Raw genomic sequence first — 24,770 nt, forward strand, 5'->3', positions numbered from 1 at the left:
CATGACTTAGGAAGCAGTCATTTTTAACAGATATAAAATGGCTCTGTGGCCGAGCGGTCTAAGGCGGCAGACTCAAGTTCTGTTATCGTAAGATGCGCGTGTTCGAATCACGCCGGAGTCATTATTTTTTACCCTCTAGGCTAAGCAGAGAATAACTTGAAATACTAACTGGCCTCACCTTTTTAGTATTTTGATTCTATAGAATTTAATAATTGTTCTTCTCGTTAAAAGCCGTGGTCTTCCGTTGTAGTTTTAGCTTACATTAAAGCAATTTCGTGTTTGCTCGCCTTTCTGGCCCATGCAATCCGGAGAAAATTTCGAACTTTAGTTACGTCTTCATACTACATTCAACTTCTGCTTCATGTCCAGTCTCGAATAAATTACAGCATCTATTTACTTTGCGTCCAAAGGCTTTCTTGCGATGTACAACATCATTGGCGTAAACAATTTTTGCTCACCTCCAGCAACCAAGTTGACTGCGGCATCCTCCAAGGCACCAGTAACCTGCTTAGAGCCCTTTGGAGCCAAACCGATTTTCTCCATCAAACCCACGACATTGGTGGTGACAGTTCTACCAATCTTGGATGTTCTAAAGATTGTGAAACAGTCAGACAAGGTCTGCACGTATTTCCATTCACCGGCCAATGGGTAGTACCAAGGAATCTCGTCGTTAACATCGGCCAAATCCTTTTCGTACTCAATGTCAAAACCAACATTCTTCAACGCCTGCTCAGCAACCTCTCTCTTGTACATCTTTGGAATACCATCACCGACTTCAATACCATAAGCGATCTTGCGGTGCTCTTCGTTGTTTTCATCGTACTTGTCGGTCATGACCCACTCGTAAACACCGAAAACTCCTCCAGGCTTCAAAACCTTGTAAATCTCAGAGTAGACACCTTCCAATACAGGCGCATGCACGGTAGCCTCAATCGCATACACAGCGTCGAAGGACTCAGGCTCAAAGTCCATTTGCATAAAGTCACCCTTAACGTAAGACAACTTGTCATCCAACTTGTACTTCTTTGCGTAGTACTGGGCTCTTTCGACCTGATAGTCGTTGTTGTTCAAACCAACAATGGTGCAGTCGGTGAATCTGCAAATCTCTCTTCCTGGGCCACCAACACCGCATCCAACATCCAAAACTCTCATGTTTTCGTTGATGTTCATCTTGTGTGCCAAAAAGTGCTCGTGTCTGGCAGTGGCCTGTCTGAAAGCTTCGCCCTTGTAGTAACGAGAGAAGTGGAAAGAAGAACCCCAGCCGTATTCGTAAAAGTCGGTGACCAAGTTATAGTAGTTCTTGGTCAAGCTCGAGTAGTCGTCCAATCTTTTCTTCTCATCGTCTTCTGAAACACCTCCGTCCCAGTGTTTGAAGTAGCCATTGGTAGCAACGTCAGATGCTTCTTTGGCCTTGGCCATGAGCGCAGAAATGCCTCTCTTCTTGTAAGAGTCGCCATGCATGGCTTTGGCAAACTCCTTGTCCTGCTCGAAATTTTTCTCGGCCAATTTAACGGAAGTCATCGTTGAAAATGCTTGATGTGAGAGTGTTGAACTGAGAAATTCTCGGGCGGGTCCATTTGCAGGCGCACTGTGTTTTATACTCTGACGCGCCTTTTTTTTTTCCGTCTGTTGTCGCGCCGATCGTATGCTCGTTTAAACTACTCGTATACACATCGCACAAATGCAGAGCCTCAATCTTTCCTACATACTGCCTGTCCCATGTTTCCATAATCTCTGACACAGGACACTGCCCCCTTTATAAAGGGGAGAAACAGGCCCAAATTAGAAAGAAGGGAAAAAGGAGAAAGGCATCCAGTAGGGCCGTATTCCCGTTCATTAGTTACTTCACCAATCGTGCTTCACCGCTATTCCATATCCACATCGTACTCAACCTGTTCTTCGGTTGCGAGAAGCTTGTCAATTTCTTCGAGATCATTATCGATGCTGCCGCGCTGCGGCTCTGCACCTTGTTCCGCATTTGCACCCTGTGCATGCTCTGTGTCAACCAGAACTTCTGGGGCCTGCACTTCTCGTTCTTGGGGACCGTCGTCGTTTTCGTCTTTGAATGAGGTTTCAGCCATTTCCGTAACCGAGTTGGCCCGTGACCTTTCCGAAGGCGTGGGCGTGGCACGTGGTGTCTCTTTTTCTTTCTGCGTGGCTTTAGTAACCAATTCATTCACCGCTGCCTGGAACTTGTCAAAGCTCTTTTCTGTAGGTGCGTCCAACACATAGTCTGCATTATCTTTACGATCAGAAATCAATTGCCTCGTGTCATCAATAGCACTTTTCAAGCCGTTGAGCAAATCGCACCCCAAGTCTTCATAAAGTGACATCTTACTTAAACTCTGGATGATACATTTCTTCACGTGCTTTGGAGAGTCTTGCTCCAAAACCTGCAATAAATTCATCACAAGCCAGAAATGAGATGGATTAGCCCTGGCGTCCTTTTCTGATACATTAACCAAGTTCGCAGGATCACACCAGTAAATGAGTTGTTGCAACATTGTGGCTGGAGGCGCCAAGTTCTCGTACCGACTAAACTCACTATCATTGCGGTAAACACGATAGAAACAGTCTCCGCTCACGGCACATATCTTCTTCTGATGACTCTCACGACTGAAAGCATACACAGGAAGACAGAAAGCAAGCGTCTGTTTGAGCTCTTGATTTTCTGCATTCAAAGGATGGAAATAAGATAAGAGCAAGACCTCAAGCAACTGCGTTTCCTGTTGAGCTTCTTCCTCGACCTCTTTTCCAATTTCTCCCTTACCAAAATCAACTAATAAGTCTGCCAAAAAAAGTTTGCAAAGCCCCTCCGCAACTACAGCTTGCAAGCGAGGCATTTCGTAAGTTTTGAGCAAGCTATAGAAAAGCCTGGCCAAAGAAAGGGAATCAACCGAGTTTCCCTCACCACTATCCAATATACCGACGCCATGGGTCGACAAAACATCAAAAATAATCTTAGTAGACAATATCTTGAGCTCCTCATCGTGTGCCTTCGATGCACTCATTCCAAAGAATTTCAAGTTTGATGTGCCCAAACCCTTATCTATGAGAGCAAACAAACCCAAAGTTCTATAACCCAATAAACGAATCTTCGGATTCACATTGTTGGAAATTGCAGGCCTAATTAACGTATCAATCAATGATTCAAGCTGGTAAATGTTTGACAGCGTGTCCTCAACCACTTCTAGATAATGTTGGAGAATAAGCAAACACTGTTCGAGTAAATCATCTGGCGGAAGTACTGGAGCAAGCTTTCTGCGCTTGTTTCCAGGATCTTGATTTCCTTCCGAATCGACCTCATCACGTTCGGGATCTTCCTCCGCATCCTGAAAATTATCACCTTCCCCATCTTCCTCATGACCTTCATGCTCATCGAAAAGGGACATGGCCGAAACAAAGGTTTCGTCATTTTCATCTGCATTAGAGTCTCTAATATCAGTAATGATTTCGGTGCAAAGACTTGAGAAGTAGTTCTCGTCGATGGAAATTCTGCGCAAAATATTCACGGCTATTCCTATGAGTTTTTCTGAAAGCATATCATTTGTCAAAGATGCGGTGATAATCGGCATCAATCTTCTTGTTCCCGCTACATCTGCAAAGTCACTTCCTTGAATAATCAAAAGCAACTGCTCAATAATGAATTCCAATTCCTTGAGTTGCTCTCCGAAAGGTTGATACTCATCTTCTAAATCAAGAGTAGAGTCGATATACTTGTCTCTTTCATTCGATTGATGATTAATGCTGTTGGATACAGCCTCAAGTCTTTCTTGATATCCAGTCACTGACGTGGAAAGATTTTCCATTGCCGTTTCGGACTCTTCCAACTCGGACTCTAAGTCTTTGATTTCGATTTTGAGATCGGAAATTTCCTGCAAATTCATATCATTCGATGATTCCTTTTGGTTTGCTAACTTCGATAGAGCCTTTTTCTTCAGAGCAATGTTCGTTTTCAAATCGGCTATTGATGATTCCAAGTGGGAAATATGAGAGGTCTCTTTATTTATCTTCTTGTTTAGCTCGAAAATCTCAGCATTGCTATCCCTTAGTAACTGGGAGAACTTAGCGACTTTGCCTTTGTGAACCGCATAACGCTCTACTAAACTTGCGTTCAGATCCAATATCTTGCTTCTCAACTTCAAATACTCTTGAAGGATAAATGCCATCTTGATAAGTTCAGGATAATTCTGCTCCACTAAATCATACAACTTGTTCTGAGTACAATAATCAAAGAATGTGCGAATGAAGAACGCTTTTTCAACCGTCAATTCCTTCCAGTCATCTGACTTGACCTCTATAGCAGTTAACTTGTCATGCTTCAGGGTAAAGAATGCAGACATAGCGGTTTCAGCCGCAGTGCTACCCATTATTTGGATGTTTTCGAGCAATTGCAAAATGTCATCATTGGCAAGAGAAAGCCACGTTTTCGTGAAGGCCGCTTCAGCTGCCAGCTTTACACCTGCATCTCTGTCATTCAACCCCCAATGAAGAAGCTTTTCACGGGATGCCAGGTCCATGCTTTGGAAACTAGTAAATTCTTTTAAGATTCGCGAGTATACCAAACGGCGATTAATGAAATTGACGTCTCGAGCACGGCCCAAAATGTCCGGGATGGTCGACGAATTCTTCACCAAATTCAAAAGAGCCGCACGCCTGACTTCAGGAGAATCATCATGGTTTAATGCCTTGAGCAAAGCTTTTGTAGCTGAGTTTTGCCCGTCTGGCTTATCTTCCAGAAAATACTGGAAACGTGAAATTGCTACTACAGCCTGGATCCGGACCGTGGGCTCCCTATCACGCAAACGACGGTTTAAAGAATAATGTAAAGCCTTGAAGAGCTGTTCATCAATCTCAGTGATGTAGTTGACCAAATAGGCTAGCAATTGCACCACTCTGTATCTGACCTCCTTGTATTTGGATTCGATACCTCGGAGAAAATGGCGGATGAGAGCGTCCACAAACTCAGACGAGACACTTTCCAATTCTTCACCATCCTCTGAGTAAGCGCCATTGACACGCGGCGTTGGATTTTCAGCTTCTTCTTTGGAAATCGTCGCCACAAACACGGAGCAAAGCTTGGCGATCCGGTCAGCGACAGGAACACCTTTTTTCAACCGCAAGATCTTCGAAATGAGCTTGGTGAAATGGAAGTTGAACGCCTCCTCGTAACCCAAAGAGATGGCGCGGATCTGGAGGTGTCTTAGGAGGACCACGAGTTTCCTATGGCCCGACAAGGACATCTGAGCGTCCTGAAAAATATGGGCCATCGCCTGGGCGATTTCTGGAAGAGAATCGATTTTTTTAATCGACACTAGTGTTGGTTTGGCCGCAGAAATCATGGTATCGGAAAAGACCAAGGTCAGTATCTAACAAAAACAAAAGACACCCTAGGTGCAGGCCACACACGTAAGTGTTGATGGAGTGAGAAATATGCGACGCATGTCCAACAAGGACCCAAACTACGATATTAGGAAGCTTCTACAATTCGAAGAAAGAAAAAAACAACTAAATGTAGCTGGACAATAATTGGGGTTGCAACCAGTTATAAGTTCCGGCTTGGTCTTTTCTCGTCATCAGTACATCCTTTGGTATTTCCTTCAGTATTTCAGCTGGAAGGATGAATTAAAGAACTGTTGGACTAAAACGTTGTTTCCTTACGTCAAGTAGGATACTTTCGACGCAGTGGAAAAAAAATTGAGTGGTACGGGAATCGAACCCATGTCTCCTGCTTGGAAGGCAGAAATGCTAACCATTACACCAACCACCCATCCTGTATGGGCTATATTTTTTGAAACGTACTTATGAATCGACAGTGACAGAAGGCACAGCGATGTTTACTAGTTTGGGTTGCAATATGGGCTTGCACATTATTCTTACATCCTATCATCATGAAGAAGCTTATACGGTCACCATGCGATGATAAGCAGAGATTTTACTCCTGTAAATTTTCTGTAGCGAGCAATCAGACTCTATAATGTGGTAAGCGACCTACTTCAAGCGTGATATTCTTTGTCACAGCTGTAAATGAACCATAAGGCTGATGTCTAGGAAGAGTAAAGTATTCCGAATCGACATAAGTGGGTTCCTATAAGCTGAACGTTGTCACGGGAAGAATTCCATAGACCAACCTATTGAAAAGCGCAAATCATCACCCTAGTCGATGAGATCCCATCATCATTCTACCAACAAAGTTTGGCATGACCACTAGGAACAGCCACTTATGTTCACGTAATTGTTCACTTCTTCAAAGGGGAACTTCTCGATATATCCGCTAACAATGACTTTGCTCTTACTCTCTTGGTGTTTCCACGTTTCCCAGTGTAGTCACGAATGCACATGTCGAGGCGAATAGCGCGAAAAATACTTCAACACGCCTGCACTCGCCTATGCTCGCCTGCACTGACCTACTTCTCACCTTCATCTTCCTCCAGCTCCCCACTTTAACATGGCACTCTTGGCGTCCAGCGTGCCACACACGCACACGGACACACACACCGACATCACGCGAACGTTCTTTGCTGCCGTTGACGCCATGCCGCGCGGGCGCATAGCCGTGTCGCCCCATTTCAACATGCTCGACGGTGCGCGGGCCTTGGAGGTGGGAAACCCGCGGCTAGACACGGGCCTCATGCCTGTGCGGGCGGTCGACGTGGAGTTTGACGTGAAGAAGGAGCTCGATTTGGCGCAGGTGGCGGCTGTCATGAACAGGCTCGTGGTGCTGTACACGGATTGGTTGGGCGGCCTGCCGCTTCTGGTGACTGTGCTCAGCTGCCGGTATGTGGTGGACTATCTCGAGAAGATGGACACGGAGGTTATCGCTGGGTGCAGCAATGGCAGCAGCACGGAGCCGAACACATGCGATGGCGCCAATGACAACAGCACGTCCAATGGACAAACGGATGGCGCCGGAGGGCCGGTCGCCAACGTGCTCCGCCCCTTTGTTGCCGCGCTCTGTTTCGTGGTAGGGTTCACGCGCGACGTGGCGCTCAGCGTGCTCTACGACGAGGAAGACGTCACCACGCGCGCCATGGATTTTACCTTTTCGCGCGAGCGCCCGGCGGCAGTGGCTGAACAACTCGACGCGGCCGCAGCGTGGCTCGATGTTCCCGACCGCAGCAAGCATGCGCTGGCGGCGGCCGCGCGCGACTTGGTGCGCCTTGCACGCCGCCTCGTGGCGCTCCTGGCGGTGCTCGAAGTGCGCGGCGGCATCTTCGCTGCGCCGGGCGCGGCCATTGAATCCATCTGTAGCGTCATGGCAGACGCGGAGAAAATCGCTGTGCGTTTGCAGCCTCTTGAGCACGCGCCCGTCCCCGACGGCTCCTTTTCCCATTTCGTCCAGCTCTACTGCAATAACAGACACATTCCGGGCAAAGTGGTGGAGGGCAACCAAGACGGCGCCTATGGCGAGGTGGCGCGCACAGTGGCCAGTGTGCGCCTGTTTGTCGAGGCGCTTCTGCGGGTGCGCACTTCGCGCCATCTCCACACATATCTCGAGTACACGGCGCCGCAAATGGCGCTGCGCTTTGGCGTGGTGGCCCGCGGCTTGTTCCAGCTCTACCTTGTGCGTGACGACCGGTCTCTTGCTGCTCTGGCGGAAACGGTGCTGTCTTTCGCTGAGGCGCTTGCCGACGGTCTCTGCGCGCGCGACGCCGTGCCGCTTTTCCGCCCGGACCTATGGCCCGACGCTGCGCGCGACGCCGCGCAAGACCGCGCGCTTCTGTTGTGCGCCGACCTTGAAACCACCGTGTTCCACCAGCTCGGCGCGTGGGCGGCAAATCCTTGTCGCCGTCGCCAGCTCGATAGCCGCGCCATAGTCATGTGGGACCTGCTCCAGGCCGCTGCAGAACAACTCGAGGTGGAACTTTTCTCCCACGGCGTCGGCGACCGTCTTCCATCGGAAGAGCCTGCCCTCGCGGTGCTGTCGTTTGTGTACTACCAGAAACTCGTGGTGATGGCTGATGTGGCGTCGGCTGGTTTTGCCCACGAACTTTACATGCCTGGAGAGGCCGCCCAAATGATGTGGCTACTGGGTTACCTTCACCAACACGCGCATGAACATTTGACGCGGCGTGTGCAAGTGGTGAATGACGCAAAGGCAATGGGACCAGCGCAGTGGTCCAAGAAAATCAAGCGCACCAAGGCGGGGCCCAAGAAAGACGCTTACCGTGCCGCGCTCCGGCGCGCAGAGGCAGCGGTGCCCCAGGCTGAGGAGAATTTGCGCGTGCTCACCAACTTCAGGGCGCCCGCCCACTTTGCACAGCTGCTTGTGGCCAACGCTGTCTCGCACGCTATCAATTTGTTCTGCGCCTGCCTGTCCACGCCGATTCACGCTCTATCGCGCGATCAGTACGGCCTCCGCATGAAACCATGGGCGTCGGTGGGCGTCCCGGAAATGCCTACCTTTGAACACTGGCAGAAGCTTGCTGAGCCTTACAGAGCATTAGCAGCAATTGTGGGCCAGCTGCCGGAGAATTTTCTGGACGCGGCTCGTTCACAGGTGGCTGCTTTGGCTCAAGCAATAAATGAAAAGTTGGCGCGGGCAGCAGCGGCGTGCACCGAACTCTTGACTGGGCTTACAAAACTCGAGGGCGTGATTGCTTACGAGGGCGGCGACGCTGATGTGCGCGCGCACTTTGACCTGCTCGCGCGGACTTGCGTGGCGTACAAAATAGAAGTGGGGCGCGCGCAAAAGACGTTGGCTTCGGGCCGTGCGCTTACGCTCGCCTCGCGCCCAGGTTATCTCGAATGCATCCCCATTTACCATCTCCACTAAGTCATTGGCTCAGCGCTGCATTTGCATTCGGAGATTCCTGTCATATCCCAATACTAAGACACGTGCGACGAGAGAAAAAAAGAAATGACTGACTGCCGTCCGACTCAAGCAGACACTGTATGTGTTTTTGTGGTGAGTCATCAGGCCGAGCGTAACAGGAGCATTTCACTGTCAGATGACATTGCATAATCTAGCTTATAGACAATAGAGTCAGAAAGAACACAACTAAGCGTTATCTGTAGCATTATGCCTAGATTTTTCTCTAGTATTTATCGTAGGATATTACAATTTCTGTGGATCCGAAGCCTATTATTATCAACAGAAGTAGTGCCTGTATTTTTCTTTTTTTGCCTATAGTTCCACCGTGTCGAGGACTAAAGAGCCGTAGAAAACGAATCTTGTTGTTTCAATACACTCATGCTTGGTTCTCATGTTGAAATTTTTTTATTTCAAACTGGTTCTCTCCGAAAATCTCTGCCGCATATGAAGTCAGCAAGAGTCATAGCCATTGAACTTTTTACAATAAGAATTCTGCATCGCTTCTTTACGCATTGTAACCTATGGATAATCTCTTGGAGTATTGTCCCACGCGTTTCATATAAGCACACAGTTGATTCTTCATCTGGCTAGCAGAATGGAAGACTCCCGGAATACTTTGGAAAGATTTTAGATAAGCGGCTACAGAGATAATAAATTGCAATCTCGAACTCAGCTTCCACTGTTTTCTGCGCATCCGACTTCGGAACACCAAGATTTGTCAGCAAGTCCGTAATCCGAGGGCTGCGGGGTCGGTTTTTAACGGTTTTATATCAGAAAACTCGACGGAACCGGACATATTCCACTCAGAAGTCCAGACAAGTGTGACTGGATCACCAAAGTAATAAGTGCCCACACAACCAACAACTTTTTTTTCTCTTGGGGGCCTTTTGGTTTTGCCAAATTAGCACCATCGTGTCACAATTCCGAGGGTCTCCGCCCGTTTGCCCTCGGATGTCGTATGCATCCATGCGCAATATAAGACGCTACGTTTTCTCATCCCCGCTCCAGCCTTTCGATAAATTTTTTGTTTATAAACTCACGTCTCGAGTCTTTATTATATTATATTATATTACTGTCTGTTTGTTTGCCTTGCCAAGGATATTTGCGCCCATATAACTTACGTTTCCTATTATTTTCCCGATACCCATACTACCAAGAAATAGCATCCGCTAGAGTCCCATACTATTTTTGCCACCCATCGACTAACTCCTTGCCGTTAAAGCCTGTCGCCCACAACTATACGTAAAACCTAAAGGGCCCCTTTCCTGAAATGTCGGACACAAAGAGAAGTTACAGCGAGGACCCAGAGTCGGTCGCAGCCCATGAAGACAAGAAACCACACACAAAACCAGGGCGGAAACCTATTGACGCCGAGCCCAAGTCGAAAAGAACAGCCCAGAACAGAGCTGCACAGCGAGCTTACCGTGAGCGGAAAGAGCGCAAAATGAAGGACTTGGAAGAGCGTGTGGCGCACTTGGAAGACGACAAGATCAAAGCTGCGTCCGAAAAGGATTTCTTGCGGGCACAAATTGAGTTATTGAAGGGGGAGTTGAGTCGTTACAAAGGAAGCAGCGACATTTCCGAGCTCCTAAACTTGACCGCGAAGCAGTTTTCATGGAACCAGAAGGACAGCGCCCAGAAACAAGTCAAGGAGGAACCTCGGGATAAACCTTCCACAAGCCCAGAAGGGCAACTACCGGATTTGGTTAGCGGTTCCTCCTCCTCCACATCTCCGCTTGACGATACCTTGCACATATCAACCAACTCGAGCGAAACCTCTGCGTCTTTGCACCAGGGTATCAGCCCCGAGAACCAATTTAGTGCCGGTTTTGAGGAGCAACTAGATCCTTTCTGTGTCAACTTGAATGAGGCATGTGGCAATAAACTGCGACCTGAACCCAAGTACTACAGGTCCAGCGATCCTGTGCCACCACTTAGCCCAGAAGAGTTGAACGAACAACAAGCCAATAAATGGAAGTACGAATCTCCATTCCATACGCTTTTTTCTCCGAATGAGAGCGTGAACGATCCATTTTTCAACTCCACAGGAACAGCTTTCCACCTCCCTGTGACCGACGTGAACGATGACCCCTTGTCTTTCTTGAACGACAATAATTTCGACGTTTCTTTGGCCTTGGGTCCAGGAAACGATGTCTTGCCTGGCAAGAATGCGGACGCTGATCCGCTTGCAGGCTTGACTACAGAGGAGTCTATGTACGATCCTTTGAATCTGGTGAATACTGACTTCAACTTCAACGAATTTGTCAAGAGTAGTCTCCCGTCGGATGTTAGCTCACATGCTAACTCAGTATTGGATGCCAGCAAACCTGGCTCCTCGGCCACCAGCGTCAACACCTTCACCAGTCCTGTGGAAAAGGACGACTTAGAAGTTGTTCCAGCACCAGGAAAACAAGTCAAGTGCTCTGAAATATGGGACAGAATCACCTCGCACCCAAGATACACAGACATTGATATTGATAGCTTGTGTAGTGAATTGAAGAGCAAAGCCAAGTGCTCGGAGAAGGGTGTTGTGTTGGATGACAAGGATGTGGATTCGCTTATTGCGCGCTCTGCTGTCAAGCAGCGCTGATTTTTTATTTAGTCTGATTTAGGTTAACAATTACGGGATAAAATTGTGAAACGGACAGCGTAGTTAGTTAAATGATTTTGAGAACCAAGCGTTGAGATTAAGTGACGTTAGTCTACTATCAAAAGTAGAAGACTCGCGCGACTAATTTAATCAATCTGTTTAATTGACTCAGTTAGTACTACGTTTACACCATAATAACCAAAGATGACTTGTGGAGAAAAACAACAACCAGAAGCAAAAGAAATAAGCGGAAGTACCCTGTTCTGACACCTTCCATAAATGCACTAAACAGAAACTTATTTCTACATCTTTCTTCATTCAAATTTTTTTTCTTACGGTGATGCTGAAAGCTTGGTGATATTCAGACATCGTATCAAAGCGAATAATTTCAACACCTTCGCTGTTTGCTTAGTAGTATTATTGTAGAAGTATTTTTGTTCCACCAGAGGTTGAGGCTACAAAGCACTACCTGCAGTACGCTTCATATCCAATCATGCGCAAGTTTTTTCTCATGCAATTCTGCTACACCACCACGGATCGCCATGTCTACTTCCATTATCCGTACCATCAAAAATATCTATTCGTCCGGACTTAAAAGGGCCGCGTGGCAAATCCAAGTCCACAATGATACCAAAAGAGGATGGCTTGTGGGCGAGGACGACTACGGTAACAAGTACTACGAAACCGACGTTCCAGAAGAAATCCACTTGAGAACAAGATGGGTCGAATACGCTGACTGGGGCGTGGACATGTCCAAAGTGGAGCCAGGTTGGCATTACTGGTTGGGTTACGGAACGAACACCCCACCCAACAAATTGCCCGAAAGCCAAAAGGCAGTGAGACCATATCCATTGCAGAAGCACAAGATGTCATTGACGGGGACCAGGGGCGCCTATGTGCCATACAACACCGCTAAGCCAAAAACTGCTTCGTGGGTTCCAGAGGTGAGGGAAAGAGTCTAAGCATTTATTCTAATAAACGATACACGGAGAAGCTGTAAGATGGCAGGCCTGAGATACTTTGCGGCTGTGGCATCAGTGATACGATACGAAGTTTATACTACTTTTAAGGATTTAGAGTATTATGGGATGAATTCACAGAAAGAACTAAAGTTCCAAAGGCGTTAAGGTTCGAAAAATCTTTATAATCAACTCACACAACATGGGTCATTCATTTAGACTCACGTATTCTGTTCGGTTCAGTAGTCCAATCAGCTCAGATGCATCATTGTTGGGTTTCTATTGACAAACAAAGAAAGGGCAGCGAGACTGAGACATGTAGTATGAGATTGACATTCCGAACATTTATCGTAGCGAACGACGAGGAAGAAACAGAAACCTGTAAAGGTTCCATACTGAGGAAAAATATAAATGAGCAATTCATTAATTTCTTTCAAACAATATAATATACTCTTAATTCACTAGACCAATCGATGCGCAAGTATGGATGGCTCATAAAGTGAGCGAAGAATCTAATTCAAGCGACGCATTATCTGAAACGGATCAAGGATAACGGTCTATACCACTCTAAATTGAAGTACTATCCGATGCTTGATAATTTTAATTCTACGAAGCCAATATTGCATTAGCGATTGGTTCAGTGAGGAATTCCAGGATGTGATCTCAACTTCCAGCTACCTTCTTCTATGAGAAAGGGAGGCACCATAAAAGCTTAACCCATGTACGAGGTTCTCTTAAAGTAAGTATAGTTCAATATGTTGTTGATCCCCCAACATTTTCTGCACTATCTTCTGGTACTTAAGTAGACAAAGGTTAAATCAGTGTGAGAAACCAAAGTCACTGATAACCCTACAAACGCACTATAGTGATAGGAAAAGACTAAATTCGAAAGAAATCTCTATCACCACTATCCTTTTCGAACATCGAATCAATCCATTACCAGACAAACCTGTTTATGTGCATACAAACCTGTGCAGATGTGCATCACCATAATCAGCGCAGATTTGCAATCTCGCACAAGAAATAATTTTTCAATCAATGGGTGAATCGAAACTTCCGCCACTAGCTGCCGATGCAGTTCTCAAGCAATCTGTAGCTGTCCCAGACTCTTTTGTGAAAGTTTCTGGTGTTGACTATTCTGCTGACTCGGCCTACAATGCTCGGGCCACCGACTTGATTGATTCGATGAGAAACATGGGTTTTCAAGCCAGTTCGGTAGCCACTGCCTGTGACATCATCAACGAAATGGATCTGTGGCGTGGAGAGCACCGTGACCTGTTGGAGGAACACAAACGTACTGGTGAGTTTGACTCGCAGGGTTTCCAAAAGGCCACGGTTTTCATGGGTTTCACTTCCAACTTGATCAGTTCCGGCTTGCGGGACACGTTGCGCTACTTGGTGCAGCACAAGAAAGTCAGTGCTATAGTGGCAAGTGCAGGTGGTATCGAGGAGGATTTAATCAAGGTGTTGGCTCCTACTTATATGGGTGACTTTGCCTTGCCAGGAAAAGGCTTGAGAGACCAGGGCTTGAACCGGATTGGTAACTTGTTGGTTCCTAACGACAACTACTGCAAGTTTGAAGAATGGATCGTACCTATTTTGGACCGTGTCCTTGAGGAGCAACAGAAGGCGCTCGAGGAGCTTGGCGCTGAAGCTTTGAATGCTGACCTGCCTGCTGTGTGGACTCCGCTGCGGTTGATCGACCGTTTGGGCCAGGAAATCAACGACGAGCTGCTGGTTCTTTACTGGGCGCACAAGAACAAAATTCCAATTTTCTGTCCTGCTCTCACCGACGGATCCATCGGAGACATGCTTTTCTTCCACACCTTCAAAGCGTCTCCGCAACGTCTTCGCTTGGATATTGTGGCCGACATTCGCCGCATCAACTCCATGTCCATGGAAGCATCTCGTGCGGGCATGCTTATTTTGGGTGGTGGTTTGATCAAGCACCACATTTGTAACGCCTGTCTCATGCGGAACGGTGCAGACTGGGCTGTTTACATCAATACTGGACAGGAGTTCGATGGCTCAGACGCTGGCGCTCGCCCAGATGAGGCTGTCAGTTGGGGAAAAATCAAGGCCGAAGCCCGGTCGATCAAGGTTTATGCGGATGTGACTGTTGTTTGGCCTTTGATTGTGGCTGCAACATTTGCGGCTAAAAGACCTGAACAGGCTGCTTGATAGATGAAGTTAGATAATGAAAATAAAACGAGTGCCCGGCATTGTGAGTAGAGCTCTAGAAGCTCAATGACTAATGAAATAGAATGAGAGAACGGAAGATAAGTAGAGACATGCAGTTGCATGAACAGAAAATGAGACAACTGCAATTTAAAGAATATTGTGATGGCAGGATTATGTGATAGGTGACACAATTTACTAACCTCAAATGCGCTGGAGCTAACAGGAAAAGAGATTGAAATTGCTTATGAGAGTACAAGAACGCTCTATTGAAGTCAAACCATGCAAGAAGTAGACTCAATACTAAAGTCTGCAACTTTGAAGCAAAACAGGTTTCTTCAACCAATTGCATTATGAGCAAAGAATGTACGTCTCTTGTTCTGAAGGATGTCTTGCTCTAATCGAAATTCTCTCTATCCATGATCTTAGACCCACATTGCTTCATACCCTAACAAATGATCATTTCCATGGCTTTCCATTTGTCCCAAAACAAAGGCCTTACTACAAATGATTTCCACTAAAAAAAATTATGCTCCATCGACATTACCCTACTAATACTCAGTCCTGGAACATCAGGTACTAAAGCTACTAGCACTATCAAGTAAGAAGTGGAAGAGCAAAAAACGAAGCCACACAAAAATTGCCTATACCTTTCTACTTTCGATTCGGCCATTTTTATCTTTTCCTTGCATCTTAGCCAGAATAGCTCATACCCAGCCGTTGGCCCTGTATATGCACCATGCTAAAGTGTGGTGAGAGATTGGCGCCGTTTGCGTAATCGGCGCGACATTCCGCACCGGCTTTCCGCTTTCTGCTCCACACTTTTGTCTACACACAACTTCCCACCGGTTTCATTCGTGGCAAAACAACACCACTTTCTTTTCTTACTCTCGTTTGTCAATGTCGCTCCCACAGATTGAGCAGCAGCTCCGCGAGCTTCTCAAAGACCGCAATGTCGCAGAGTTGGAGGCGCTTTTGAAAACGTCTGCTCTGCAAAACCAAACCCACCACTATGACCAGGGATATTTTGACGCCCATGCTCTGGCCTATATTGACTTCACATACGAAAACCCCACCATCTACCACGTGGTGCAGCACTTTGCTGCGCAATTGCGTGATGCCGGCTTCGTCTATCTTGCCGAGAAGGACTCCTGGAGCAGCATCAAGCCAGGGAAATACTACACCATCCGCAATGGCGCTGCGTTGGTGGCGTTTGTTGTCGGTTCGGAATGGACCCCGCTGAAGGGTGTTGGTGCCATTGGTGCACACATTGATGCTTTGACCGTGCTGTTGAAGCCCAATTCCACCAAGCCACCAGTTGAGGGCTACGAGCTTCTTGGCGTGGCTCCGTACGCTGGCACCTTGGGCGCGCCATGGTGGGACCGTGACTTGGGCGTGGGCGGCCGTGTGTGGGTCCGCAAGGACTCAAAGGTTTCCCTGCGTCTTGTGGACTCGACGCCGCATCCGGTGGCAAAGATCCCCACTTTGGCGCCCCACTTTGGCGCTCCAGCGGTCGGTCCTTTCAACCTTGAGACACAGGCTGTACCTGTCGTAGGCTATGTGGGCGACGAGCCGGAACCAGAACCTACGTCTGCAGAAAAGGCTTCTCCTTTGTACGGCAAACATCCGTTGCGTTTATTGCGCTATGTGGCCAAGCTTGCTGGCGTCGAGGTTGCTGATATTGTGCAATGGGACCTCCAGTTGTATGACGTTCAAAAAGGTGTGCGTGGTGGTTTGCAGAGCGAGTTTGTGTTTGCTCCCCGTGTGGACGACCGTGTGTGTTCTTACGCGGCCATCAACGCGCTCCTTGAGGCAGACGCAAGGGGAAAGCTTGCCGATGACTCTTTTGCCGCCGTCGCTTTGTTTGACAGCGAGGAGATTGGCCTGGGCACACGCACTGGTGTCCGTGGCCAGTTGCTAGAAGCCGTGGTGGCCCGTGTGGTGGCTTCGGATTTGTATGGTGGAGGAGCTGAACAGACTCGCCAGACTTGGGCCAACTCGGTGGTGTTGTCTGCAGACGTGAACCATTTGGTCAACCCAAACTTTGCCGAAGTTTATTTGGAAAAACACAAGCCTGTGCCCAACACTGGGTTAGCTCTCGCGCTCGATCCAAACGGCCACATGGCCACCGACTCCGTCGGTGTGGCGCTCATGGAGGACTTGGCCCGCCAAAACGACGACAAGTTGCAGTATTTCCAGATCAGGAACGACTCTAGATCTGGTGGAACCATTGGTCCGTACTCGGCCACACAAACAGGCGCACGTACCATTGACGTTGGTATCCCACAATTATCAATGCACTCGATCCGTGCCACTTTGGGTGCCAAGGACATTGGTTTGGGTACCAAGTTTTTCGCCGGCTTTTTCGCCAACTGGCGCAGTACCTACGACAAATTTACTGAGTTATAAGCGCATGTTGAATGGAACAGGCGTCAAGCTGCCTCAAAATTTTACATTTTGTAGTCGTATAGCACTTCAATGAATTGCACATCGTGGAACTATGCTGTATGTACAAACGTAGCTTAGGAAAGAATACTCTATAGGATAACTTCGCTGTGCAAACTTTTCGGAATTATATCCTGAAGTGCGAGAAGGTGTTTATGGATACTTTCTTGAACATTGTGACTGTATAACGAACTGTTTGTACAACGAAGGATTTCATTGCAATGAAATTTGTTTTGAAATCGGCTAATAGTAACCCTAGACAATACTTCAGTTTCCAGTTAACAACTACTAATAGCGTTCAGTTTGGACATAAAGAAAGAAAAGAAGAAGAAAAAAAAAGAGTTGACAGAAAAGGAATTGACAGAAAAATAATTGAGTCAGCACAATCGATTCTTGTAGTCATTTGTTGTGTTTGCGAACTCAAATAAACAATAGTGCAGTTGATAGTAAGATGAGAAAATCAAACTTGTTGAAACCCCGAAACCATTGAAACAAACCATAAACGTAAAAAAGTTTATTTTCTTACTTAGGACATTTGCAATCGACCCAACTGAATCATGTAGCTTCTCTTAGAAAAGTACTCGCATCACTCAACCTTTTAATGCGCGAATATCAGTCTCATGATGAACATTCTTGGTGCCCATCAGATACGCCTGAACCGGTTCCTAGGTCACTCAAGAGACTCAAATGTTCTTTCGATCTTTTGGCTTTCTTTTCTCTTTTTTTCATTCTCTTATTGTCCCATATTTGTACAAGATGTCAATAGTAGAGCCCTGGCCAAACTTCAGTCCTGCACATACACCGGGTCAGACCCATTTCCAATTCTCGCTAAACACTTCCAAGGCTTTAATTCTCAGTTGTACAATTCCCGTAAGCGTTAAATATGGGTATGTTTGATTCTCAATCTGTGATTTACTTGCGTGTTCTTGATCCATTTACGCATCTCTCAAGGCAAAGAATGCAGCGTATTGCCTTCTACCAAAAGCCCCAGAAAACACTTTTGAATCTAGAAGCGCATTGATGGATTAAGATGTTTGTTCTATAACTTTGTACTAACACCTAGCTCCTCCTAAAAAGATGTCATTGCAGGAATTTATCTCCGATGAGTGTACGTATAATCCTAACGCGTTACAGAAGATTGTAACCGAAGAACCAATGATCTGATCCAGTTTGGATACTAACAAAAACAGCATACGGTGGCTCTTGGGCAGATGACGAAATTGATATCGCGTCGATTTCGGTTCCGATCGAGAAACATCGCCACTACGGTGATTCTGGCGCCAATGGCTTTGGCTCCAGATCTAGCAGTGCGTTTCTTGACAGTGGACCTCCGTACATTGTTAAGCTTTCCAACATTCCAGTGTCCAGCGACGATGCTTTTATTGAAGACTTGTTTCGAAGCAGGTTTACGCCCTTCAAAAAGTTCAAGATCGTGGTGGACCCGTCCTCAAATCCATTAGAAACAGGCGTAGTGAAGAAAATCGCTTTTGTTGAGTTGTGTTCCTTTTCCGATCAGAACAGAGTTCTCAAATGGCAAGACTTGTTCTACAAAGGAAGTCGCCGTGTGATCATTGAGTTGGCTGACTTTAACGATTTCAAGTATTGCATGTCCTTCAATGAAGAGAACGCACAGCGTCTCCACGATGTCGAGCATGAATTTCTCTCCAATAGAGGCAGGCCGCTTATGAATGAAAGAAGAAATAGCAGAGAGCCCATGGATAGACACCCAATGGAAAGACACGATGGCTTCCGGAGAGACATGGAGAGACACGAATTTCACAGAGGTCCATCTTTGCTTCACCATGGGAACGTGGCAACGTCATCCTCTGGAAATGGACACGATACGCCCATTCTAGGTGCGTCCAAGCTTGCACCCAAACTTGCACCTAAACCCAAGCCAAATCCTTTTGGAAATGCTAAACCCGTTGACGTCATCGCTAGACAGCAGGAGATTGAGAAAAAGTTAATAACAATTAACCACACAACTATCAAAACTGCAGGGTCTCTTGAGGAACCAGAGGAAAATACTAGAAAACTGCGTTCCAGTAAAAGTACAGAGAAGAGTTTAAAGAAAAATGCAGAACAAAAGTCCAGCTCAAGCACAGAAGAGCGTCATGCCACACACACAGAAAACAGCACAGGAAATGATGACCAGAAACGACAGACAGAGCTTAAGGAAGAAAGCACTCCAGGCTTGAAACCAGCACAAGCTCCGCCTTCAGTCTATGATCAAAAGCAAAGTTTGGCGGACATTCTCAGCAGCAAAAGTGACCAGGACGGAAGTTTACTGCCCCACAGAAGTAATGCTGGAACGCCCAAATTAAAGGCAGCAAAACCGGTCATATTGAAGAAGAAGCCTTCGGTGGTTTCCTCTCCAGCACACCAGCTAGAACTAGAAAAGATGAGCAGCCAAGAAATTGTTCACGAAGAGGAGGAGAAAACAATCGACGAAAGCAAAGAGCAGCAAAGTGGCCAAGATATCCCCAAAGATACCGAAGAGACACCCGAGAAGAAGCTCAACCAGCTGGTTGTTGGTGAGAAGAATGAAGAAAAGGAGAAGGAAAGGCTTGCAAAGACACGTCGGCGCCGGGAGCTGAAGTCTAAGGAGTTCTCAAAGAATAATGAGACGGCTCTGCGTTCTGATCTAGGTCAAAGTGAATCTAGTGATAAAGATAAATTGACACGGCGTGGTTTATCCGAGAGAAATACGTCATTTGCCTCCGAGGATCGTCCAAATTTCAAAGAACATTTCACGGAAATGACGCAAGCCGCAGAGAGTGACTCAAGGAATTCGGCTCGCTCATCTAAGTCAAGAAGATCGAGAGGCCCTCGTGATAGAAAGAGATCAACTAAAAGAATTTCGGACGCCCTGAATGTTCAGAATGCGGGGGACGAGCAAGCTGGCAGTGGCCCATCTGTGGAACTGAAAGATGTCTCTCCAAAAGGAGGAAACATTGACACAAAGCTGGAAACAAAACGTAATCCTAGGAGACCAAGAAACAAACAGCCAAAGAATGCAGAAGATGCACCTGGTAAAGATATTAGCATAATTAGAGGCGCCGAAGACAAGACGGCAAAGGTGGAAAGAACAAGAGAAGAATCAGGGGAGAAAACTGAAACAAAGTCTGGAGACGAAAGACGTAAAAGAGGCGGGCGTAATCGCCGGGGAAGAAGAAGGAAAGATATTCCTGGAGAAGCCGGGACAGAAAATCCAGCCACGGTTTCCAACTAGGATAAATGCATTCAGAAAAATATAAAAAACCATAATAAGATAAATAGCATACAGCGCCCGTAAAAATTCTGACCGGAATACCAAACTGAGTAAGATGCTACAAACTCCATAGACAAAAGGTTGATATTAGTTATACATTGACGCTACAAGATCCCGCTGTCACGTAAAGAATTTTCCAAAATTGTCTCTTTGACCGCAGCAAACACCAACTGAATATTGGAGGTGTCCGTGGCTTGAGTCACATGAGGGTAGATGTTAAGACCCGAACGGTTTACTTGTGTAAATCTCCAAAGGATGTACTTGACAGCCTTGTTGATATTATCACCACCGTTATAGTCTGGGAAATGTTTTTCTAGAGGAGAGTAAGGCAATTTATTGGCGAAGACGTCAATCTTGTTCAAGAACAAAACCACCGAAGTTCTAGAAAACCATCGCGAGTTGACCACAGAATCGAACAATGTTAAAGACTCCTCCAATCTGTTTTGGGTATTTTCCTCCAACAACACCTGGTCGTATTCAGAAAGTGCCACACAAAAGATGATCAACGTGACATTGTCAAAACAATGGATCCATTTCTTACGCTCGGATCGTTGTCCACCAACGTCAAACAAATGGATGTTTAACCCTCCCATTTCGAACCGGAAATCAAATATACCCGATGTTTTCTTTCTTGTTCTTAAAATGTCCTCCTGGGTTGGAATATAGTCTGGAGTTGCGATCCGGCTAATGTTGCTCAAAAAGTAGTTTGTGGAATCAATGAGGTAAAAGTTGCCTTGCTGCACCTTCATGAACTCTTGCACTTCAGGATGTTCGTAGAACTTTTGGATTTTCAATGCAATGTCACTGCTAAAGATTTCTTCTGTGTTCACGGCAAAATCATAATCCAAAATGTCATTCATGTCCAGATAGGCAAGTATATGCGTGCTTCCCTCATCTTCCGACACGGGTTGATCCTGTGGAGCAATCATGTCGGGTTGTAGGTCGATAATGGCATTAATGACGTTCTTAACGCACTCCAACACATTTTTGTATACAAAGGGCTTGTACTCATAGGCCTCAGCATTGGAAAAGCCATTCTTGTGCAAGATCTTCATTTGCTTGACGATGGTCGATTTGCCACTCTCTCCCGATCCAAGCAAAAGAACCTTCAGTTCCTTGTCTGAGGTCTGAACCAATTCACCTGATTTTGTCTCTGCGACAAGCGCACCATTCCCATTTTTCTCTTGCCCAGACTCTGAGGCTGGCTTGGCTTCGGTGTTGGACGCTTTCACCGCAGAGCTTCCTGTCGCTGCAGAGGAACCCAACTGTTTTTGTTGTTCTGTTCGTTTTGTTTGTGTGGTGACAGCTGGTTTTGCGGGCTCCCCAGCTTCTTTAGAACCACAAGATCCCATTGTTTATGCGCGAGGTGAATGGCTAGTGTTGACTGGTCAAGGAAGGCACAATTGATTGGAAGTTTTGAGCGCGAAGGAAGAAAAACGAAGACGAAAGGCGGGAAAGGCGACTAAAAATTTTTCCTCGTCGATGTGGCCAAGCCAAGTTTCCTGTGCTTTTTTCTCAGTGGGGAGTGGCTAGTGGCCAGAGCGGAAAAAAAGACCGTATGTGGATCCAGAGGCACGGGTGCAAGCACTGCGGTAAAGATTCGTGAGATCCATACAGATGTTAGTGCAACGGCTCAATAATATTGCGATACAACACGTTAGTCCGACCCCGAAAGAGGATATTTTTAGCCTTTGATTTGTATTGTCAAACTTATAGACTTGGTCTTTTCGCGACACAGACAATGATTTTTTGACGTGCGCAATTGCTCAGCGAATGTAATGCCAACACTTCTCATTATCTACTGTACATTCAACCTATTTACTCTGTAGTACTGGAACCTTGTACTTCCGCGGTTGGTGCTGGCTCACTTTCGTGTTCATTCAGCTCATTTGCCGTCTCTGCTTCTCGTACTTGTCTGGAGACATCTGCTTCTTGTGATTGCAAGACACTGGAGGAATTTGTGATCTCTTGTGCCTTCGGTTCGCTGGAAACATCTTTGGTTGTGGAAGGACCTGGCGGTACCGTTGGCTCCGCTGCTGTATGTTTCACTGTGGTGATCTCTGCTGCTTCACCAGATTTCTTCTCCTGAGCATTCTCTACTCCTATAGGCTTGTCTTCTTTGACTTGACCAGGTGCCTCTTTATCCTCAGTGCCGGCAGCTTCTGAAATCGATGGACTTACATCATCAGCTTTGTCACTTCTTCCAGTTTCAGGTCTCACCGTGTCTGCAGGCCCGTCCTCTCCGTTCTCATTTCCGTATGTTACACTCTTACTGCCATCAAAAGGCGTTGCCGCCATTGACCGTGGCGCAGTGTCCGGCAAGTCCGAAGGGTTAGGCGCCTTGGGCTGAGTAGGAGGAACAGAAGCTTCTTTCCCCTTTGCATTTTTGAGTCCCTGTAATCGCTTCCTTTCTTCTCTTCTTCTCTTCTTAGTTTCGAATTCATGCCATTCACCTTCAAGGGTCTCCATAAAAGTCAACGCTTCTGGCTTGGGATCGTTGTGAAAGTAATGATGTTCAAGGGCCTGCTCAGCTGTCAATCTTCTAGATGGAACTAGCTCTAATAGCTTTTGCGCGAGATCAAAACTGTCAGGGGTCATGAGTGGCTTGTACTCAACCTCGAAAGTGGGTTTTTTATTAATTCGAGGTTTCAACATCTCAAACCACGGCAAGTTCTCAATATTGGGCCAGCTTTCCAACGTCGGGGTTCCCATAATTTCAAATATTTTGAATAGTTGCGATACTTCTTCCGTTCCTTGAAAAGTAGCTGTCTTTGTGTAAAGCTCCATTAAGAGACAACCAACTCCCCATATATCAACCTCACGTCCGTAGTCCGTAGAGCCCAACAATAATTCTGGTGGCCTATACCAGATGGTGATGACTCGATTAGTATAGTCCGGGCTTTCACCTTGTGCCAATACCTTCATATTCCGAGCCAAACCAAAGTCCGCAATCTTGAGAATACCTTGAGCATTCAAAAGAATATTAGAGCCTTTAATATCACGATGAATCACTCTCCTCTTATGAAGATAGTTCAAGCCTTCCATTAATTGTTTGAATATCATTTTTCTGTGCCCTTCCGTGAGCTTCAAATCAGGATGCGTTAAGAGACCAGTAAGGTCATGGTCCAAGTAATCGAATACCATGAAGATTTGGTTATGTTCCACCATCATCTCTAGTAATCCGACAATATTTGGATGATCGAAACTCTGTAATAACTTGATTTCACGCATTGCCGTGATTGGGAAACCTTCTCTTTCACTTTCCAATCTAAGCTTCTTTAGAGCAACAAATTCCCCTGTGATATCATTCTTCGCTTTATAAACCTTTCCATAGGTTCCTTCTCCCACTTGCTGAACTCGTTGGTACAACTCGGCATTTCGTCTGGTGTATAACAGATACATCTGCGAAGGCCGAAGCTTTGTAACAGGCTTAGGTGCTGGAGGAGGCGGGTTTCTTTTACGATCCTTTTGTTTTCCATCAGGAAGCCCGCTCGACCTTGGACCTTTAGGAGCTTTATCGAGAACAGCATCTCTCCGCGTCGAAGGTGGACGTGGTTCGTTTCTAGCACGAGAGTCCCGAAAGTCTCTAGGATCTTTTCTGAAGTCACGGTCACGAGCTCCTCGGTATTCGCGTGTTTCTCGCAAGTCTGTGGAGCTTCTAGAGTCTTTGTCCCGAGCAGTACCTTGAGGTCTATCTCTTGGACCGCGAGAATCCCACTCTCTCTGATCATCCTTTCTATAGTCTCGTTTCTTATTAGGCCCTTCTCCGCTGTATCTATCGTCAGGGTGAGGTCTTTTCAGCCCCGGACCTTCTCGGTACGACGGGCCAGATGGTCTCTCCGGAGTATTAGAGCCATACGGCCCCAGTTTTGGCTTGTCGATTAGATTGGGTCTGTAGTTGTCTCTTTCTTTGTAACGTTTGGGGAGAGGTCCGTTGAAATACTGGTTTGAGTTCTGATTCTTCCAGTTCCCTTTGGGACCAGAGGGGGTTCCTTTTGATCCCTTAGGACCGGTTGGAGGCCTGTATCTATCGGACATATATGAGGGAATGCAACTAGTGCGAGCGCTTCAGATAGTATAGATGAATATGACGATCACGAATTAGGGCGCACACAAAAGTTTGGGTGGCGGCCGCTATGCTCTTCGTTTTAGGGCCTTTGATTTTTCCCATACAAGTTGGCACCTCTGCACCATGTGCAGGACCGCACAAAGACCAGTGACAGTTAAAGCGCACTTCAGATAGCAAAGGTTGAAGGGTTACCCGGAGCACTATCTGGAGGCCTTGGACAGGGGAACGAAAAGCCAAGGAGACGGTATTCATAGCGAACGTGTGGCGATGGCTGTAAAAAATGAAATGAAAGGGAACAAAATAGAACAGAAGAAGTAAAGAAAGAAACCAAGAAAGTGAAAGAGCTACTATGTCATAGGCGACAAACCCTGAATGTTACGGGAGACAATGCCAGCGTCCACGAACCCATGAAAAAACCGTCAACGAGGACCTCTGAGAAAACA

At 46.5% G+C, this 24,770-nt stretch overlaps 10 protein-coding genes and 2 non-coding genes across 12 annotated transcripts; 7 read left to right on the top strand and 5 right to left on the bottom strand. All coding sequences in view use genetic code 12, as the record gives it.

The window, feature by feature from the left end:
• Positions 1 to 39: 39 nt before the first annotated feature.
• On the top strand, positions 40 to 121 carry FOB63_005677. Its single transcript has one exon. It is a non-coding gene; the product is annotated as a tRNA-Leu (tRNA).
• Positions 122 to 393: 272 nt separating this feature from the next.
• ERG6 (sterol 24-C-methyltransferase) lies at positions 394 to 1,521 on the bottom strand (the record flags this gene model as incomplete). Its single annotated transcript, XM_002617183.1, has 1 exon — positions 394 to 1,521. One exon carries the CDS (start codon positions 1,519 to 1,521, stop codon positions 394 to 396), a length of 1,128 nt encoding a protein of 375 aa, XP_002617229.1.
• Positions 1,522 to 1,865: 344 nt separating this feature from the next.
• Positions 1,866 to 5,342, bottom strand: YCG1 (condensin subunit; the record flags this gene model as incomplete). The annotated part of the gene is made up of 1 exon (XM_002617182.1): positions 1,866 to 5,342. One exon carries the CDS (start codon positions 5,340 to 5,342, stop codon positions 1,866 to 1,868), a length of 3,477 nt encoding a protein of 1,158 aa, XP_002617228.1.
• Positions 5,343 to 5,698: 356 nt separating this feature from the next.
• FOB63_005692 lies at positions 5,699 to 5,770 on the bottom strand. Its single transcript has one exon. It is a non-coding gene; the product is annotated as a tRNA-Gly (tRNA).
• A 678-nt stretch (positions 5,771 to 6,448) lies between these two features.
• On the top strand, positions 6,449 to 8,776 carry FOB63_005132 (uncharacterized protein; the record flags this gene model as incomplete). The annotated part of the gene is made up of 1 exon (XM_002617181.1): positions 6,449 to 8,776. One exon carries the CDS (start codon positions 6,449 to 6,451, stop codon positions 8,774 to 8,776), a length of 2,328 nt encoding a protein of 775 aa, XP_002617227.1.
• Positions 8,777 to 10,085: 1,309 nt separating this feature from the next.
• On the top strand, positions 10,086 to 11,405 carry CAP1 (DNA-binding transcription factor; the record flags this gene model as incomplete). The annotated part of the gene is made up of 1 exon (XM_002617180.1): positions 10,086 to 11,405. The coding sequence occupies one exon, from the start codon at positions 10,086 to 10,088 to the stop codon at positions 11,403 to 11,405; it is 1,320 nt and encodes a 439-aa protein (XP_002617226.1).
• Positions 11,406 to 11,947: 542 nt separating this feature from the next.
• On the top strand, positions 11,948 to 12,367 carry FOB63_005134 (uncharacterized protein; the record flags this gene model as incomplete). The annotated part of the gene is made up of 1 exon (XM_002617179.1): positions 11,948 to 12,367. The coding sequence occupies one exon, from the start codon at positions 11,948 to 11,950 to the stop codon at positions 12,365 to 12,367; it is 420 nt and encodes a 139-aa protein (XP_002617225.1).
• A 1,035-nt stretch (positions 12,368 to 13,402) lies between these two features.
• Positions 13,403 to 14,545, top strand: DYS1 (deoxyhypusine synthase; the record flags this gene model as incomplete). The annotated part of the gene is made up of 1 exon (XM_002617178.1): positions 13,403 to 14,545. One exon carries the CDS (start codon positions 13,403 to 13,405, stop codon positions 14,543 to 14,545), a length of 1,143 nt encoding a protein of 380 aa, XP_002617224.1.
• An 897-nt stretch (positions 14,546 to 15,442) lies between these two features.
• LAP41 (metalloaminopeptidase) lies at positions 15,443 to 16,951 on the top strand (the record flags this gene model as incomplete). The annotated part of the gene is made up of 1 exon (XM_002617177.1): positions 15,443 to 16,951. One exon carries the CDS (start codon positions 15,443 to 15,445, stop codon positions 16,949 to 16,951), a length of 1,509 nt encoding a protein of 502 aa, XP_002617223.1.
• A 1,113-nt stretch (positions 16,952 to 18,064) lies between these two features.
• Positions 18,065 to 20,219, top strand: FOB63_005137 (uncharacterized protein; the record flags this gene model as incomplete). The annotated part of the gene is made up of 2 exons (XM_002617176.2): positions 18,065 to 18,095; positions 18,178 to 20,219. The coding sequence occupies 2 exons, from the start codon at positions 18,065 to 18,067 to the stop codon at positions 20,217 to 20,219; spliced, it is 2,073 nt and encodes a 690-aa protein (XP_002617222.2).
• A 143-nt stretch (positions 20,220 to 20,362) lies between these two features.
• On the bottom strand, positions 20,363 to 21,610 carry GPA2 (guanine nucleotide-binding protein subunit alpha; the record flags this gene model as incomplete). The annotated part of the gene is made up of 1 exon (XM_002617175.1): positions 20,363 to 21,610. One exon carries the CDS (start codon positions 21,608 to 21,610, stop codon positions 20,363 to 20,365), a length of 1,248 nt encoding a protein of 415 aa, XP_002617221.1.
• Positions 21,611 to 22,076: 466 nt separating this feature from the next.
• FOB63_005139 (cyclin-dependent serine/threonine protein kinase) lies at positions 22,077 to 24,296 on the bottom strand (the record flags this gene model as incomplete). Its single annotated transcript, XM_002617174.1, has 1 exon — positions 22,077 to 24,296. The coding sequence occupies one exon, from the start codon at positions 24,294 to 24,296 to the stop codon at positions 22,077 to 22,079; it is 2,220 nt and encodes a 739-aa protein (XP_002617220.1).
• Between the last annotated feature and the right edge of the window lie 474 nt (positions 24,297 to 24,770).

This window comes from Clavispora lusitaniae (assembly GCF_014636115.1).
Source record: "Clavispora lusitaniae strain FDAARGOS_655 chromosome Unknown tig00002663_pilon, whole genome shotgun sequence".
Lineage (NCBI taxonomy): Eukaryota > Fungi > Ascomycota > Pichiomycetes > Serinales > Metschnikowiaceae > Clavispora > Clavispora lusitaniae.